This window comes from Symphalangus syndactylus, chromosome 17, assembly GCF_028878055.3.
Source record: "Symphalangus syndactylus isolate Jambi chromosome 17, NHGRI_mSymSyn1-v2.1_pri, whole genome shotgun sequence".
NCBI lineage: Eukaryota > Metazoa > Chordata > Mammalia > Primates > Hylobatidae > Symphalangus > Symphalangus syndactylus.
This window is the reverse complement of record NC_072439.2, coordinates 15189176-15207658: the sequence shown is the minus strand read 5'-3', so window position 1 is coordinate 15207658 and position 18483 is coordinate 15189176. Positions and strand designations below refer to the sequence as shown.

The following is an 18483-nucleotide window of genomic DNA, read 5'->3' as shown; positions in this document are numbered from 1 at the left end:
ATCTGGAGTTCAAGAGACCCAGGACTGAGCCGGGAAGTAGAGGCCTGAGAGCCAACTCTGCCCCTCTCTGGGCCTCAGTTTCCTCACTGGCAAACAGAAGAGGTCTCAAGATCACTGAGGCATCTCAGAATTCCTTTGGGCACATCCTGCTATGAATCCCTCACTAAGCCTTTTCATGGCTTTGAGCCTCCATATATAAAATGCAAGAATGAAAAAATAAGAAATAAGATCTGAGCACAGGGGGTGACCTTTCCTGAGCTCAGGGCCCAGTGCTTAAACCCCAGCCTGGCTGGACATGGTGGCTCACTCCTGTAATCCCAGCACTTTGGGAGGCCAAGGCAATGGATCATCTGAGGTCAGGAGTTGAAGACCAGCCTGGACAACATGGCAAAACCCTGTCTCTACTAAAAACACAAAAATTAGCTGGGCGTGGTGGCGCATGCCTGTAATCCTAGCCACTCAGGAGGCTGAGGCAGGAGAATCACTTGAACCCAGGAGGTGGAGGTTGCAGTGAGCCGAGATCATGCCATTGCATTCCAGCCTGGGCGACAACAGCAAAACTCCATGTCAAAAACAAACAAACAAACAAAAAACTCTCATGATAGCTAATTGATTGAACCTCTACTGTATACCTGGCCCTACACTGAGAACTTTCTAAGGAACTTAGATCTGCTTTAGGTCTCGCAGCAGCCCCATGACATAGGATACTATTAATATTATTACCCCCATTTTGCAGATGAGAAAGTTGAGGCCCAGAGAGGTTAAAAACATTCACCCAAGGTCACACAACATAGTCAAGAAATGTCAGAGGCTGAATGGGACCTGGTCTCTCTGATCCCAAGACTGGTCTGTAAACCCCCATACTGTCAAATGAATAGATGAGTGTCTGTTCATCTTTTGGGAAAGGAGACGGTGCTGGCCACTTTCCCTAATGACACAGTGATCTCCAGGTTTACCCCAAGAGCTGAGTCGTGGTCCCAGACCCCCCTATCACTGATAACTTCCTCCCTACACAGCCAAACTCCTTGCAAAGATGCCCCCATGGACACTGACTCCTTCCTCTCGCTGGGGTGAAAGCTTCCCCTCTCCCCGAGACCCGCTCAGGCAGGTGAAAGAGACGAGGAGGGAGAGAAGGCATCTCCCCACGTGTCCACCTGCAGCATCTTTCAAAGAAATGTAAAATTCAGAGGAATGAGAGAGCCAGCCGCAGGCTGTGTGTGAGCGTGTGCAGGCGTGTGTGAGCGCGCGCACGGATCTATGAAAGATTTAGGCGGCGCCTGGTGTGTTATGGCTGTAATTAATCTTGTGCCTCATTGGCAGAGTGAACAACGTTCAGACATTACTTTTTGTGGCCTGGGCGAGGCGAAGGCTGACGGGGCCCAGACTCCTTTTCCCAGGGATCGGGGTAGTGGGGTATAGATGTGGGGGAGGGTGATTCGAGAAGCGGGAGCCGCCTGGGTGCAGTGGCTCACGCCTGTAATCCCAGCACTTTGGGAGCCAGAGGCGGGCAGATCACTTGAGGTCAGGAGTTCAAGACCAGGTTAGCCAACATGGTGAAACCCCGTCTCTACTAAAAATACAAAACAATGGCCAGGCGTGGTGGTGTGCACCTATAATCCCAGCTACTCGGGAGGCTGAGGCAGGAGAATCACTTGAACCTGGGAGGCGGAGGTTGCAGTGAGCCAAGATCACACCACTGCACTCCAGCATGGGTGACAGAGCAAGACTCTGTCTCAAAAAAAAAAAAAAAACAAAAAATAGCCGGGCGTGGCAGTGTGTGCCTGTAATCCCAGCTACTTGGGAGGCTGAGGCGGGAGAATTGCTTGAACCCGGGAGGCGGAGGTTGCTGTGAGCTAAGATTGCGCCACTGCACTCCAGCCTGGGCGACAGAGGGACACTCTGTCTCAATTAAAAAAAAAAAAAAAAAAAAGAAGGGGGAGCTTCTCCTAAGTTCTCCTCCACCCCACACTGGTCCCTGCCTCGATTAAGGTCATGAAGTCCCCAATCCAGTGGGTACCCCATGCACGATGGGTGCCAGGCTAAGTATTTTTGGAGGAAGAGCTTGTTTCATTGTGTGTTTATAGTTTTACTGAGGTATAACTGGCACTTGATAAACTGCAAATATTTAAAGTGAGGTTTTTTTTTTAATTTTTATTTTCGAGACAGGGTATTAGTCTGTTGCCCAGGCTGGAGTGCTGTGGCGCAATCATGGCTCACTGCAGTCTAGAATTCCTGGGCTAAAGTGATCCTCGTACCTCAGCCTCTTGAGTAGCTAGGACCATAGGTGCACATCACCATGCCTGGCTAATTAAAATTTTTTTTTTTTTTTGTAGAGATAGTGTTTTTTGTTGCGTTGCCCAGGCTGGTCTGGAACTTCCGACCTCAAGTGATCCTCTCACCTCAGCCTCCCAAAGTGCTGGGATTACAGGTGTGGCCTCTAAACTTTTTTTTTTTTTTTGAGATGGAGTCTCGTTCTTGTCACCCAGGCTGGAGTGCAGTGGCGCGATCTCGGCTCACTGCAACCTCTGCCTCCTAGGTTCAAGCGATTCTCCAGCCTCAGCCTCCCGAGTAGCTGGGATTACAGGCATGCGCCACCATGCCTGGCTAATTTTTGTACTTTTAGTAGAGATGGGATTTCGCCATGTTGGCCAGGCTGGTCTCGAACTCCTGACCTCTGGTGATCCGCCCGCCTCAGTCTCCCAAAGTGCTGAGATTACAGGTGTGAGCCACTGCGCCTGGCAGCCTCTAAACTTCTTAACAACATCTCTGCTTAAAGATGGGGAAAATGAGGCACAGGACGGTTGTGGCCAGGCAGCCAGGAGTCATTTGCGGGGGGTAGATTACGTAGACACATATATCCATAAAGCCATCGGCATAATGGAAACAGTGAACACGTCCGTCACCAACAGAATGAATACATTACTCCCTTTGTAGCCCTCCCCCTCCCTCCCCTCCTTCCTCTCCCCAGCCCTTTCCAGGCACCCACTGGTCTGCTTAGGGTTCCTATAAAATGAGTCTGCGTTTTCTGGATGTCACCAGTGCGTACTCTTTTTACATCTGACTTTTATTCCTCAGCGTTACTGATTTCAAGGCTCAGCCTTGCTGTTGGGTGAATCAGTGCCCTGTTCCTTTTTATGGCCGAAGAGAATCCTGTGGTCTGAATGGACCACTGTTTGCTTATCTATTTACCTGTGGATAGACATTTGGGTTGTTTCCAGTTTGGGGCTGGTATACATAAAGCTGCTCTGAACAAGTCTGTACGAGTCTTGGTGTGGATGTAGGCATCATTTCTCTCGGGTAAATAAATACCTAGGAGAGGCGTGGCTGGGTCATAGGGGAAGTGTGTGTTTGACTTTTTCAGCAATTAGGAGCTGTGCACTTTAAACATAGTGATAGGCCGGGCGCGGTGGTTCAGGCCTGTAATCCCAGCACTCCAGAAGGCCGAGGTGGATGGGTCACCTGAGGTCAGGAGTTTGAGATCAGCCTGGCCAACATGGTGAAACCCCGCCTCTACTAAAAATACAAAAATTCTCCGGGCGCGGTGGCAGGCGCCTATAATCCCAGCTACTCTGGAGGCTGAGGCAGGAGAATCGCTGGAACCCGTGAGGTGGAGGTTGCAGTGAGCCAAGATGGCGTCACTGCACTCCAGCCTGGGCAACAGAGCGAGACTCCATCTCAATCAATGAATAAATAAATAATAAACGCAATGACAGCACATCTGGAGGGCTAGGGGTGGGCTAACTTGTTTTATCCTTTAGACAGCTCAGTGACTATGGGCATATCACTTTTCAGAAGGGGAAACTGAGGACAGATCATGTGGCTGATGAGCAGGGACTTGAACCCAGGACTGTCCAAGTCCAGAGAGGTAAACACACTCACCCAAGGTCACACAGTCAAGAAGTTTCAGAGGCTGAACTGGACCCAGGTCTCTCTGATCCCAAGACGGGGCTGTAAACCCCCACACTATCAAATGAACAGTTGAGTGTCTGTTAATCTTTTGAGAAAGGAGAGGGTGCTGGCCACCTTCTCTGATGATACAGGGGTCTCCAGGATTCTCCAAGAGCTGAGTCGTGCACTCAGACCCCCTATCACCGACAACTTCCCCCCTACACAGCCAGCCCCTTGCCAAGGTGCAGCCGTGGACACTGACTCTGTCCTCCTGCTGGGGTAAAAGGCTCTCCTCTTCCCCAGACCCCCTCAGGCAGGTGAGCACTGGGCTGAATGCATTTGTGGGCACCTGGACACCTTCGGCTTCTCTCTCTCTCTTTTTTTTTTTTTCTTTTTGAGACAGAATCTCATTCTGTCACCCAGGCTGGAGTGCAGTGGCACCATCTCAGCTCTCTGCAACCTCCGCCTCCCGGGTTCAAGCGATTCTCTTGCCTCAGCCTCTCAAATAGTTGGGATTACAGGTGTGCACCACCACGCCCGACTAATTTTAGTATTTTTAGTATTGACAAAGTTTCACTGTTGGCTAGGCTGGTCTCGAACTCCCAACCTCAGGCAATCCGCCCACCTAGGCCTCCCAGAGTGCTGGAATTACAGATGTGAGCCACCGCGCGGCCCTTAGATATGTTTAGAGACACAATACTTACCATTGTGGTACAGTTGCCTGCAGTGTTCAGTGCAGTCTCATGCTCTGCAGGTTTATAGCTTGAGAGCACTAGGTTATACCATATGGCGTAGGTGTGCAGAAGGCTCTACCATCTAGGATCGTGTAAGCACATTCTGTGATGTTCACACATGACAAAATCACCTGACCACCCATTTCTCAGAGAGTATTCCCATCAGTAAGCGATGGATGCTGCATTTACTTTCTTTTTTTTTTGAGATGGAGTCTCGCTCTGTTGCCCAGGCTGGAGTGCAGTGGCATAATCTCGGCTCACTGCAACCTCCACCTCCCGGGTTCAAGCGATTCTCCTGCCTCAGTCTCCCAAGTAGCTGGGACTACAGGTGCGTGCCACCATACCCTGCTAATTTTTTGTATTTTTAGTAGAAAAGGGGTTTGACCGTGTTAGCCAGGCTGGTATCAATCTCCTGACCTCCTGGTCCACCTGCCTCGGCCTCCCAAAGTGCTGAGATTATAGGCGTGAGCCACCATGCCCCGTCTGGTTGTTTTTGTTTGTTTGTTTTGCTTTGTTTTTTGAGAAAGGGTCTCGCTTGGTTGCCCAGGCTGAAGTGCAGTGGCACAATCATAGCTCACTGCAGCCTTGAACTCCTGGGCTCAAGCAATCCTCCCACCTCAGCCTTGTGTGGTTCAAGTAGCTGGGACCACAGGCATGTGCCACCATGCCCAGCTAGTTTTTTTTTTTTTTTTTTGAGACAGCATCTCGCTCTGTTCACAGGCTGGAGTACAGTGGTGCCATCTTGGCTCACTGCAACCTCTGCCTTCGGGGTTCAAGCGATTCTCCTGACTCAGCCTCCTGAGTAGCTGGGACTACAGGCATGTGCCACCACGCCTGGCTACTTTTTGTATTTTTAGTAGAGATAGGGTTTTGCCATGTTGGGCAAGCTGGTCTTGAACTCCTAACCTCAGGTGACCCACCCGTCTTGGCCTCCCAAAGTGGTGGGATTACAGGTGTGAGCCACCACACCGGGCCTGCCCAGTGAATTTAAAAATTTTCTGTAGAGATGAGATCTTGCTATGTTGCCCCAGCTGTTCTTGAACTCCTGAGCTCAAGTGATCCTCCTGCCTCGGCCTCCCAAAGTGTTGGAATTACAGGCATGCGTCACTGTGCCCAGTCTTGTTTGTTTGTTTGTTTTGAAACAGAGTCTCGCTCTGTCACCTGGGCTGGAGTGCAGTGGCATGATCACGGCTCACTGCAGCCCCAAACACCCGGGCTCAAGATATCCTCCCAGCTCAGCCTCCCAAGTAGCTGGGACTACAGGTGTGTGCTGCCACAACTGGCTAAATTTTTAACTTTTTTTGAAGAGACAGGGTCTCACTGTGTTGCCCAGGCTGGTCTTGAACTCCTGGGCTCAGGCAATCCTCCCGCCTCAGTTCCCAAAGTGCTAGGATTACAGGCATGAGCCACCGCACCCAGCCTGTATTTGCTTTTTAGACACTCTTTACATATTTCCACAGTGTGACTGTCTGCCTGGCACGGTCATAAGCACACACTTTACGTGTCTTAATGTCTCTAAACTTTTTAACACCATCTCCATTCACAGATGGGAAAACTGAGGCACAGGCATTTCTGGCCACTCGGCCAGGAAGCATCTGAGGAGGGTGGGGACGGGCTTACCACCTGCCAGCCCTGCAGCAGCAGCCTGGCCCACTCATGGCGCTCATAGCCCCCCGCACAGGTTCTGGCTCAAGCCTGGTGGTTCAACAGCCCCAGTTTTCACAAACGAGGCGCCAGAAATCCCAGGAGGGGGCAGGACACTCGCCTGGCACTGGGGTCTCAGGACTGCCAGTCCCCTGTTCCCTACTATCTCCAGAGCTGCAACCAGGGCCCCCCCAAAACTGAGCCCTGCAGCCTGGGAGTGGCCTCAGCGGGTGCTGGCTCAGACAGCGAACAGATGCTTGCTATTTTAAACCCACTGTTAACTCATTAAGACAGCTGTTTCCCATCCCCAAAGTCGGCGGAATTAGAATTAAATTCATTCCAGAATTAAACACACACATACACACACGCACACCCCACCACCATTTGGAGGCAAAACTTGTTAGCATTTAGGCAAGCTGTGCCTCTGAGCCTGGGGACGGGGCTCGGCTTCCGCCTGACAAGTTACATCACAGCCCAGCGGTTGCCAGCTGGGCCTGTGGCCAAAATACCCCGTGGGCCCAGATTCTCATGTCTGCCCAGATCTCCACCATCACAGTCCAGCTGCCAACTGCACGTCCTCCTGGAGTTCCCTCTGACCCCTCAGACCCAGCAAGGCCCAGAAGCAGCTCAGTGTCTGCCCCAAATCTGCTTCTCCTCTTGGGTGACCATCTCCACCTGTCACTCACATCAGAGTCCAGGTTTCCCCTTCTCTTTCTCCTCTCCCCTTACACCTCACATCTGAATGGGCAGGACTTTCTGTTGATGCTTCTTCCAAATGGCTTTGCCCCACCCCTACTGCTACTGCACTGGTCTGAGCTTATATCACCTCCAGCCTGGACACCTGCCCCAGACACTTTTCTGGGTTTCTAACTTCTACCCTCACCCCCAACTAGCTGTTTTCTCTTAAGAGAGAGATCTTCTTAGAGCCAAAATAGGATTGTATCACTCTCTTGATCAACGTTGTCTAGCACAGGGCTGTTTATTAGGACTTTCTGGGATGCGTGGAATGTTCTAGACCCACGCCAGCCAACACAGCCACCCCCATGCAGCTATAGAGTGCTTGCAATGTGGCCAGTGTGAGTGAGGACCTGAATGTTAAATTTTATTTCCTTTGAATGACTTTAAATTTCACATGTGGCCAGCAGCCCCCGTATTGGTCAGTGAAGCTCTGTGGACTCTGGACATGGCGCCGTTGGCCTCCTGCTCAGATCCCTGGGGTCCTCCCTGTTTCCTGGAAGTGCAGGCTGGGATTCCAACTCTGTCTGTCTGTCCAAGCCTGCTCTGACATTGCCCATGGCGGGCTGGAAGTATCACAGAATTCACACTACTCCCCCCAGCAACCCCCAACCGATGGTGCACTGGCTTTTGCATAAATCCCTCGTCCTTGGGGTGGGGCAATTCCTTTTTTGTTGTTTTTTTGTTTTTGTTTTTGTTTTTTTGAGACGGAGTCTCACTCTGTCACACAGGCTAGAGTGCAATGGTGCTATCTCGGCCCACTGCAACCTCTGCCTCCCAGGTTCAAGCGATTCTCCTGCTTCAGCCTCCTGAGTAGCTGGGAATATAGGCACCCGCCACCACTCCTGGCTAATTTTTGTATTTTTAGTAGAGATGGAGCTTTACCATGTTGGCCAGGCTAGTTTCGAACTCCTGACCTCAAGGGATCTTCCCTCCCTGGTCTCCCAAAGTGCTGGAATTACAGGTGTGAGCCACCGCACCTGGCCATGTGGGGCAATTCTGAGTTTCACCGTCAACACAGGCTCCCCGAGGTCCCCAGTGGGACTGAACTCCACCTGCGCCTGGCTCATGAAAGCACCCCTGTTTGCTGCTTCTCTTTCCTCTTGGACCTTCCCGCGCCCTTCCTGGGGATTCCTGGGATTATCTCTCACATACACCACTTGTCCTGAAATCCTTGTCTGGGGGGCTGCTTTGGGGGAACTCAAATAGAACAGGCTGTGAATTGCACAGGCAAGAAAATGCAAACCGTTCCTCGTGGCTGACAAGGCCCTTCATCATCAGCCCCATTACCTCTTCACTCCTGCCGTCCACACCAGCCACACTCTCTTCTCCTCTTCTCAGACACACCAACCCCTCCCGCCATGGAACATGTGCCCATGTTGTTCCCACCCCCGCAACTCCAATCTTCCCCCATCCTGTCTCCTTACTCTCCACACCTCAGTTTAAATTCCTCCGACTCACAGAGGACGTTCCCAACCACACTATCTGCTGGCCACTGACTCCTTCTCTCTCTTTTTGTTAGAGATAGGGTCTCGCTCTGTTGTCCAGGCTGGAGTGCAGTAGTGTAATGATAGCTCACTGCAGCCTCCAACTTCTGGCTTCAAGTGATCCTCTGGCCTCAGCCTCCCAAGTAGCTGGGTCTACAGGCATGCACCACCACACTCAGCTAATTTTAATTAATTAATTAATTAATTAATTTTTTTGTTGAGACAGAGTCTCGCTCTGTCACCCGGGCTGGAGTGCAGTGGTGCAATCTCAGCTCACTGCAACCTCCGCCTCCCAGGTTCAAGCCATTCTCCTGCCTCAGCCTCCAGAGTAGCTGGGGCTACAGGTGCATGCCACCATGCCCAGCTAATTTTTTTCTGTTTTTTTTTAGTAGAGACAGGGTTTCACCATGCTAGCCAGGATGGTCTCAATCTCCTGACCTCGTGATCCACCCACCTCGGCCTCCCAAAGTGCTGGGATTACAAGCTTGAGCCACCACACCCGGCCATACCCAGCTAATTTTAATTTTTTTTTTTTGTAGAGATGGTGTCTTACTATGTTGCCCAGGTTGGTCTCCAACTCTTGGTCTCAAGCAATCCTCCTGCCTTGGCCTCCCAAGGTGCTAGGATTACAGGCATGAGCCACCATGCCCAGTCGACCTTGACTCTTTTGAAGAGCACTGGCCAGGTGTTTTACAGAAGGTCACTCAATTCAGGCTTTTCTGGTGTCTAATCATGATTAGATGGAGATTCTGCATTTCTGCCCAGATCCCACTGAGATGATGCTGTGGTCCCCTCAGAACATCAGATCAGGAGGCACACACTGTCAATGTGTCTTGTTGCTGGGGGCATTAATTTTGATCCCTTGGCTAAGGTGGTACCAGCCAGATTTCCCCCCAGAAAGTTATCTTTATTCTTTTCCAATGAATAAATATCATGAGAGAGTTACTTTGAGACTGCAAATATCTTGTTTCTCCCTCAACTTTCACCCGGTAATTCTAGCATTCTTTGATTGATCCTGCCTCTCACATGCTTTATCTTATCTCCTTCTTATTTCTCTCCTGGGACTCACCACTGTTTGATACATTCTTGTTCAGTTGTTCAAACATAGTTCAATATTTGCCTCCTCCACTAGACAGAATTTGTGAAGGTGGGGGCTGGGTTTGTTGTGGTCACTTCTGTGTCCCAGTGCCCAACATAGGCTCTGGCACATAGAAGGTGCTTAGAAAATATGTGATGAATAAACAAATGAAATGAGATGACACCAATCAACAAATCCCAGGTGCTCAGGAAGTATGATTGGGTGTCATCTCAAGAATGAAGTGTGTTCTAGGAGCAAAGATGCCATGAGATGCTACTTTAGAGGAATGCTCATCCATGGATGAATCCCTAGAGAAAACGCCAGTGCTTCCATCTGCCAACAGCTCCCTTGGTCCTGCTGGAAGTCTGTATATGGAGCTGACACCACATGGATCTTGCTCTTTGAAATCTATGTCCAGGCTGGGCACAGTGGCTCATGCCTGCAATGCCAGCACTTTGGGAGGTCAAGGCAGGAGGATTGCTTGAGGCCAGGAGTTTGAGACCAGTCAGGGCAACATAGCAAGATCCCATCACTACAAGAAATAAAATAAATTAGCCAGTCGTTGTGGCATACGCTTGTAGTCCCAGCTACTTGGGAGGCTGAGGTGGGAGGATTCACTTGAGCCCTGGAGGTCAAGGTTGCAGTGAGCTATGATTGTGTCATTGCACTCCGGCCTGGGCAACAGAGCAAGACTCCATCTGAAGAAAAGGAGGAAGAAGAAGAAGAAGAAGGAGGAGGAGGAGAGGAAGAGGAGGAGGAGGAAGGAGAAGGAAAAGAAGAAAGGAAGTCTATGTCTAATAAAGCTACAGTAAACAAGACAAGGGTATTGGCATAAGGATTGACAAATAGATCCATGAAACAGAACAGAGAACACAGAAAAAGACCCCCCCCCCCCTCCGCCAACATATACACACATGGTCATTTGCTTTTAGATGATCCAATGACGAAAGGCAAGTATTTTCAACAAAAGCCTCTGGAACAACTGGCTACCTGTGTGGGGAAATAAAGAACGCTAACCCCTACCTCACACCATACACAAAAATCAATTCAAGATGCATCATAGACTAAACATGAAAACTTGAATTACAAAATTTTAGAGGAAAATAAAAAGAATATTTTTATGGCTTCAGGGTAGGCAAAGTTTCTCTGGACACAGGAAGCAAGAACCCTAAAAGAAAACCAACTGGTCGATTTCACTATAGTAAAATTAAAAGCTGATCAGCAAAACACCCCAGTGAAGAAAGTCTAAACTCAGTGCAGAGTGTGGTAGTGGGAGTGGAGGTGGGGTCTCTGTTGTGAGGATAGGTCCCCAAGGCTGTGTGTCTGGTTTTTATTTTTGTTTTTTTTTTGGTGGTGATGTTTTTGAGATAGGGTCTCACTCTGTTGCTCAGGCTGGAGTGCAGTGGCACAATCTCAGCTCACTGCAGCCTCGAAATCCTGGGCTCAAGTGACCCTCCCATCTCAGCCTCCCAAGTAGCTGCTACTACAGGCATGCATCACCACACCTGGTTAATTTTTTTGGTAGAGACAGGGTCTAGATATGTTGCCCAGGCTGGTCTCAAACTTCTGGGCTCAAGTGATCCTCTTGCCTCAGCCTCCCAAAGTGCTGGGATTACAGGAGTGAGCCACCATGCCTGGCCGCCAATTATTTGTTGACTCATGAGCTACCCAGACAAGACTTAGGGAAATGCCAGCCCACCAGAGTCAGGTGACATGAATTTGAGTCTTGTCTTTGGCCCCAACACACTGGGTGAGCATGCGCTGGGCCCGCATCTCTCTGGGCTTCATTTCTCTGCCTGTCCATGAAAAAGTACAGTGCAATAATGTCTGACCCCCACCAATGTGTTCCACCCATGGGTTTCTCTCTCTTCTTCCGACCCCTAGTCACCAGGAGCCCCAGGCAGAATGTGGGCTGCTGGAAAAGGCAATGTAGCGTGTGCCAACCCAAGACATATCACCCTGTACAGACAGATCTTCCTTCCCAGCAGTGTTTTCTGTCTTTGAGAGTTTAACTATCCTGGCATAAAACCTGAGACCTTGGAGCAGGACGGGAGAAACGACAAAAGAAGCAGTCTGATCTCGGACAGCAAATCTGTTTAATTTGCAGCCGGACACCTGGCCTTGCAGGGGTGAGGCTGGGACACAGCCAGTGAGGCAGGAGGTTTGGGGAGCCGGGCATGGGGAAGGGCCGATGCTGAGGCCTGGTGCAGCTTCTCCTTAGCTGTGACACTTGGGCAGGGGCGGTTCCCTCTCTGTATGCCAGCTTCCTCCTGGGAGAAATGGGGAACACCACACCCCCCAAGCTCAAATGGTGATAGGAGGGCTCATGGGCAACTGTGTGCAGAAAGCGTATGTGGTCTCTGCTTTGAGTCACTGTCATTTGACAGCTGAGGAAGCTAAGATGCTGAGGGGGTGATATGGTCTAGGCTGGCTCTGCGTCCCCACCCAAATCTCATCTTGAATTGTAATCCCCACATGTTGGGCAAGGGACCTCGTAGGATGTGATTAGATCACGGGGGCATTTCCCCCATGCTGTTCTTGTGAGAGTGAGTGAGTTCTCATGAGATCTCATGGTTTTATAAGGAGCTTCCCCCTCTTCACTCTTCGCTTCTCTCTCCTGCCACCATGTGAAGAAGGACGTGTTTGCTTCCCCTTCTGCCATGATTATAAGTTTCCTGAGGCCTCCCCAGCCATGCAGAACTGTGAGTCAATTAAACCTCTTTCCTTTATAAATTACCCAGTCTCAGGTATTTCTTCATAGCAGCGTGATAATGAACTAATACAGAGGAGAAGTAAGTGAGGGGCACCTCGGCTCACTGCAACCTCCACCTCCTGGGTTGAAGTGATTCTCCTGCCTTAGCCTCCCACGTAGCTGGGATTACAGGCGTCCGCCACCAGGCCCAGCTAATTTTTGTATTTTTAGTAGAGACGAGGGTTTCACCATGTTGCCCAGGCTGGTCTTGGACTCCTGACGTCAAGTGATCCGGCCACCTCAGCCTCCCAAAGTGCTGGGATTACAGACGTGAAGGAGTGCCCCTCCAGAAGAGTCTTCTTTTTGATCCTTCTTGGACAAATCCCAGGGCTGGCTCTCATTGGCCCAGCTTGGATCACATGTCCCATCCTGAACCAATCACTGTGGCTTAGAGGGTGCAATCCTTTCATTGGCTAGGCCTGGGTCATGTGACTATCCAGAACCAGGAAGAAGGTCTCTTCTCCCCACTTCTTGCAGCCACGTGTACTCAGTGGAAGACAGGTAGTTTCCCACAGCTGCACCATGCTGCTGGCCCCAAATACATGTCTGCCATAGGTAGCTAACACTGTTATCCTCATTTACAGAGGAGCAAGTCAAGACTCTGAGGGGGCAGTGGCATTCTCAGGGGCTTCACAGTAAGTAGCAGGGCTGGGAATTTGAACCCAGGACTTTTTTTTTTTGAGATAGTCGGTCTGTGTCACCCGAGCTAAGCTGGAATGCAGTGGTGTGATCATAGCTCACTGCAGCCTTGACCTCCTGGGCTCAGGTGATCCTCCCGCCTCAGCCTCCCAAGTGACTGGGACTACAGTCAGGCACTACCGGGCTTGGCTAATTTTTAAAAATGTATTTATAGAGATGGGATCTCGCTATGTTGCCCAGGCTGGTCTTGAACTCCTGGGCTCAAGAAATCTTCCTGCCTTGGCTTCCCAAAGTGCTAGGATTACAGGTGTGAGCCACCGTGCCCGGCCTAAACCCAGGACTCTTGATTCTCGTATTTGGGATCCTTTTTGTAGATGTGTGCAAGGGACTGAAGGAATGGTAATGTTGAGCTAGGCTGAGCGAGGCGTGTGGAGGGCACTCTGGGCAGAGAAAACTGCCTGTGCAAAGGTGTGGAAGTGAGACCCAGCACTGTGGCAATCAAAGAGGTGGAGGAAGCACATTAAATTTTGTATTTGCCGGCCGGGCGCCGTGGCTCACACCTGTAATCCTCGCATTTTTGGAGGCCATGGTGGGAGGATCACTTGAGGTCAGGAGTTCAAGACCAGCCTGGCCAATATGGTGAAACCTCGTCTCTACTAAAAACACAAAAATTACCCAGGTGTGGTGGTACATGCCTGTAATACCAGCTACTTGGGAGGCTGAGGCAGAAGAATCACTTGAACTTGGAAGGTGGAGGTTGCAGTGAGCCAAGATCATGCCACTGCACTCCACCCTGGGCGACGAGGCTCAGTCTCAAAAAAAGAAAAAAAAAATTGTATTTGCATGAAGTACCTCTTTAAAATCTCCCAGCAACAATATGAGGTACATGCTGTTAGGATGTCCATTTTCCATATCCATAAAGTGGAGCTCAGAGAGAGAAATGGCCGTGCCCATCGTGTCAAAGAAAGCCAGAAACAGCACAGCCAGCTTCAAATCCAGGTCTGGCAACTCCCCAAGCTGGGCCTCCTTCCCTCTCACCCCTGTGTTATGGGTTGAATTGCATCCTCTCAAAAAATATGTTGAAGTCCTAACCTCTGATATCTGGGAATGCGACCGTATTTGGAAATAGGATCTTTGCAGACGTAATCAAGTTAAGATGAGGTCATTAAGATGGACCCCAATCCAGTATGACTGGTGTCTTCATAAAAAGAGGAGGTAACAAGTTTGTGGCTGCATCACTCCCAGTCTCTACCTTCGTTGTCACATGGCTGTCTTCCCTATGTCTTTGTCTCTGTGTCTCTTCTTTCCTTTTTTTTACTGAGACAGAGTCTCCCTCGGTCACCCAGGCTGGAGTGCAGTGGCGTGACCTTGGCTCCCTCTAACTTCTGCCTCCCAGATTCAAGCGATTCTCTGCCTCAGCCTCCCAAGTAGCTGGGATTACAGGCACGCACTATCATGCCTAGCTAATGTTTGTATTTTTAGTAGAGATGGGGTGTCGCCATGTTGACCAGTCTGGTCTCGAACTCCTGACCTCAGGTGATCCACCTGCCTTGGCCTTCCAAAGTGCTGGGATTATAGGTGTGAGCCACTGAGCCCCGATCCTCCAGTGGTTTTAGTCAGCACCCCAGAACAAATCCGTTTCTTTTTTCTTTTTTTTGAGACGGAGTGTCTCTGTGTCCCCAGGCTGGAGTGCAGTGGCGCGATCTCAGCTCACTGCAACCTCTGCCTCCCAGGTTCAAGCAATTCTCCTGCCTCAGCCTCCCGAGTAGCCGGGGCTACAGGTGCACGCTACCACGCCCGGCTAATTTTTTGTATTTTTAATAGAGATGGGGTTTCACCATGTTGGCCAGGATAATCTTGATCTCCTGACCTCGTGATCCGCCCACCTCGGCTTCCCAAAGTGCTGGGATTACAGGCGTGAGCCACCATGCCCCGCCCAAAATCCGTTTCTTACTAAGCTCTACGAGGGCCTGCACGACCTGCCCTATCCCCTTCCCACCCTCCCCTCCTCCCTCTCCCCCCAACTCACTGTGCTGCTGCCATATGGGCCTCTGGCTGTTCCTCCAACATGTCAGGTGCAGCCCTGCCACAGGGCCTTTGCACAGGCTGTACACTCTGCTTGGAATGTCCTTCCTGCACTAATGCCTCCTTCCTCCCATTTCAGTCTCAGTTTTTGTTTTTTTTGTTTTTGTTTTTGTTTTTGAGACAGGGTCTCACTCTGTCACCCAGGTTGTAGTGCAGTGGTGCAATCATAGCTCACTTTGAGCTATGAGCTTTGAGCTCCTGGGCTCAAGTGATCCTCCCATCTCATCCTCCTGAGTAGCTGGGACTATAGGTGTGCACCACCATACCCCGCTAATTTTTGTATTTTTTGGAGAGATGGAGTTTCACTATGTTGCCCAGGCTGGTCTCAAACTCCTAGACTCAAGCGATTTGCTCACTTCAGACTCCCAAAGTGCTGGGAGTGCAGGTGGGAGCCCCTGTGCCCGGCCCTGATCTCAGTTCTGATGTTTCCTCGCTGACCTCCCTGACCACCCGCCAAGCTCTCTCCATCTCATGACCCCCTTGTGTTTTAGCCCCAGGATTTATCTCCTGCTGACATCTCCCTGCCCGTTTATTTAATTATATACTTTGTGTCTATCCCCCACCCTGGAATAGCAGTCCCTGGAGAGCGGGGACTTTTCTCTGTTTTGTTCACTGCTGTGTCTGTGTGCCTGGAACAGCGTCTGGCACAGAGTGGGCGCTCCCTGGAGGTTGCTTGGGCTTGATTTGGAATCTTGCACGTGACTCTCACATTCACACTGTTCCAGGGGACGTCACAGAGGCGACCTTGACCCTTTTGCTCCTATGACCTCACCTAGTAGCTATTTCTCGTTGGAGCATGGCCAAACAGCCCCCTCACTGCCTAGAAAACTCCCTTGCCTCCTTGCATTTTTTTTTTTTTTTTTTGAGACAGAGTCTCGCTCTGTTGCCCGAGCTGAAGTGCAGTGGTGTGATCATAGCTCACCTCCCAGGCTCCAGCAATCCTCCCACCTCAGCCTCCCAAGTAGCTGGAACTACAGGCATGCATCACCACACTTGGCTAATGAAATTTTTTTTTCTTTTTTGAGACGCAGTCTCACTGTCACTAGGCTGGAGTGCAGCGACATGATCTCGACTCACTGCAACCTCCGCCTCCCGGGTTCAAGCAATTCTCCTGCCTCAGCCTCCCGAGTAGCGAGCGGCTGGGATTACAGGCATGCACCACCATGCCCAGCTCATTTTTGTAGTTTTTAGTAGAGACGGGGTTTCACCATGTTGGGCAGGATGGTCTTGATCTCCTGACCTCATGATCAGCCCACCTTGGCCTCTTAAAGTGCTGGGATTACAGGCGTGAGCCACTACGCCCGGCCTAAAAAAATTTTTTTTGTAGAGGTGGGGTCTTGCTGTGTTGCCCAGGCTGGTCTCAAACCTCTAAACTTGAGCTAATCTCCCACCTCGGCCTCCCATCCCATCACACCTGGGATCCCATGAGACATCAGAGGAAACAGAGTAGAAGGGGTTGGAGAACTCTGTGGCACCTTTGCAACTTTTCTGGAAATCTAAACCGATTCCAAAATAAAATGTTTATTTTAAAAGAAAAAGTGTGAATGAAGAATAAGGCCATCCGGGACGAGTGGCCCGTGTGTCAGGGACTGGAACCAAAGCACAGACGCCCCGTCTCAAAGCCACTCTGGCAGCACGGTCACAGCCGCCCCGAAAAGTCCCCCCAGCCCTCACCACCCCTCGCTCACCTGCCCGCAGAAATGGGCATTGGCCTTAGGCTTGATGGAGATGGGTGTCCCCCGACCCCAGCCAGAGGTGGGTGACCCAGCAGCAGCGAGTCTGAGAATCCGCTTTCAAACTCACTTTATTCTTTTCAGACCAGAAACATTCCTCATTGCGCCCCCTCCCTGCCCTAGATCTTTACCAACCAGGGGCCTCAGGAGGGGCTCGGGAGACAGTGGTATCCTCTGCCTCCAGGGATGTGGTGCTGCAGCGGCAGTAGGGACTGGTGCGGCCCAGCAACTCCAGCCTCCGGGAGCGTAGCCGGGCTTGAATGGCCCAGATGGGGGGCCGGTGGCCCGGTAGGGAGGGGTCCTCGTCCCTGAAGCTGTCGGTGTTGGAGTCAAAGCCATCTTCTGTGCCGGCTACCGACTGTTTGCACACGGGGCAGGAGCGCCGGGGGGCTTGGGAGAACCAGGGGTCAATGCATTTGCAGTGGTAGGTGTGGGAGCAGGGCAGGATCTTGAGTTGGTCGCCCTCCTCGTACTCGTCCAGGCAGATGGCACACAGGTCGTTGCGCCGTGTGAAGATGCGGACCTGGGCCTTCTGGCTGGTAGACGTCTTCACCGGCCGTTTGCGGCTGCAGCAGGCCTGGGCCCAGAGCCACAGGCGGTTCAGGACGAAGAAGGCTGATCCAACCAGGACCAGGGTACAGCCCAGTGCCCAGGACACGGTCAGCACGAGGTGACAGTCCAGGTCGTGGCATGGCGGGTCGTCGGGCAGGAGCAGCACGTGGGCCGACTTGTCGCAGCCCATGACCCGCAGGTCCTGCGAGGCGGCCTCACCCACGAACACTGAGGGGATGGCGATCTGGCCCCTCTGGTCCTCGTAGACATGGGTCATGCTCACGAGGTCGTTGGAGTGGACGTTGTGCACGATGGCTGCCTTGAAGCCGGCGCGCTGGGCGTTCAACACCTTGAGGTCAAAAGCGCAGTCGTAGCGGCGGATGAGCGCGATGGCGCCCAGAGAGTGGTTGCCCAGTCGCGGGGCCTCGATGGGATGGCATGCGTTGGCTGGCTTGACCTCCATCAGGTAGCCCCGTATGCCCTCGGGGGCCAGGGGGACGCCGAACAGCGCCGGCAGATCTGCGAAGTCCACCGAGCTCGAGTTGTCTTCCAGCATGGCCCGTACCACCGCCTGCGCGGGCACCTGGAGCACCGACAAGACCAGCAAGGCTTTGATTGCCACCATGGCTCGGCCCGGCCGTGGCCACCCCATGGTCACCCACTTTGCTGGCTGTGTGCTGCTAGGTCCCAGTGGAGACGGCAGGCATGAGGCCTTTGGGCATCTCCTGGGCCTCCCAGGGGGCCTGTGGCCAGGATGCGAGGGCAGTTGAGTTGGAATGACCGTGTGGCTCAGAGGCAGTGACGCAGCCACTGTGACCCTGGTGGCTCTAGGCATTAAGTGCTCCGGACGGCAGAGCAGCATGCATCGTGTCTTTGAAGGCCGGTCTCAGGAGGTGCTGGCCCAGGTGGCCTTTCTGGCAGATGACGTGGAGACCAGGAGTTGCCAGAGTTCTAGATGCCCCCAGCTTCTGTGACATCGCCCTGGTACATTCTGTCCCAGGAGCTGCCAGCTCCCTGGGCCTGTGGCCAATGGATCATTCCTAGGTCTGTGATTTGCCAGTGCCCGGGCAACCTTTGAGATAACTTCTCGAAGGCTCAGGGCATCTTTGGACCCAAGGAGGCCCAGGGATGCCTCAAAAGGGCTGCTGGCCCCCAG

General features: G+C 51.7%; 1 protein-coding gene across 1 annotated transcript; it reads right to left on the bottom strand.

Annotated features, from left to right (window-relative positions):
• Positions 1 to 16828: 16828 nt before the first annotated feature.
• On the bottom strand, positions 16829 to 18264 carry ZNRF4 (zinc and ring finger 4). The gene has a single exon (XM_055251341.1). The coding sequence runs from the start codon at positions 18187 to 18189 to the stop codon at positions 16903 to 16905; it is 1287 nt and encodes a 428-aa protein (XP_055107316.1). The 5' UTR covers positions 18190 to 18264; the 3' UTR covers positions 16829 to 16902.
• Between the last annotated feature and the right edge of the window lie 219 nt (positions 18265 to 18483).

What these genes read in the sequence shown, in the direction of transcription:
- ZNRF4 (XM_055251341.1), bottom strand. Translation starts at nt 18,189, where the DNA reads ATGCTGCTCTGCCGTCCGGAGCACTTAATGCCTAGAGCCACCAGGGTC.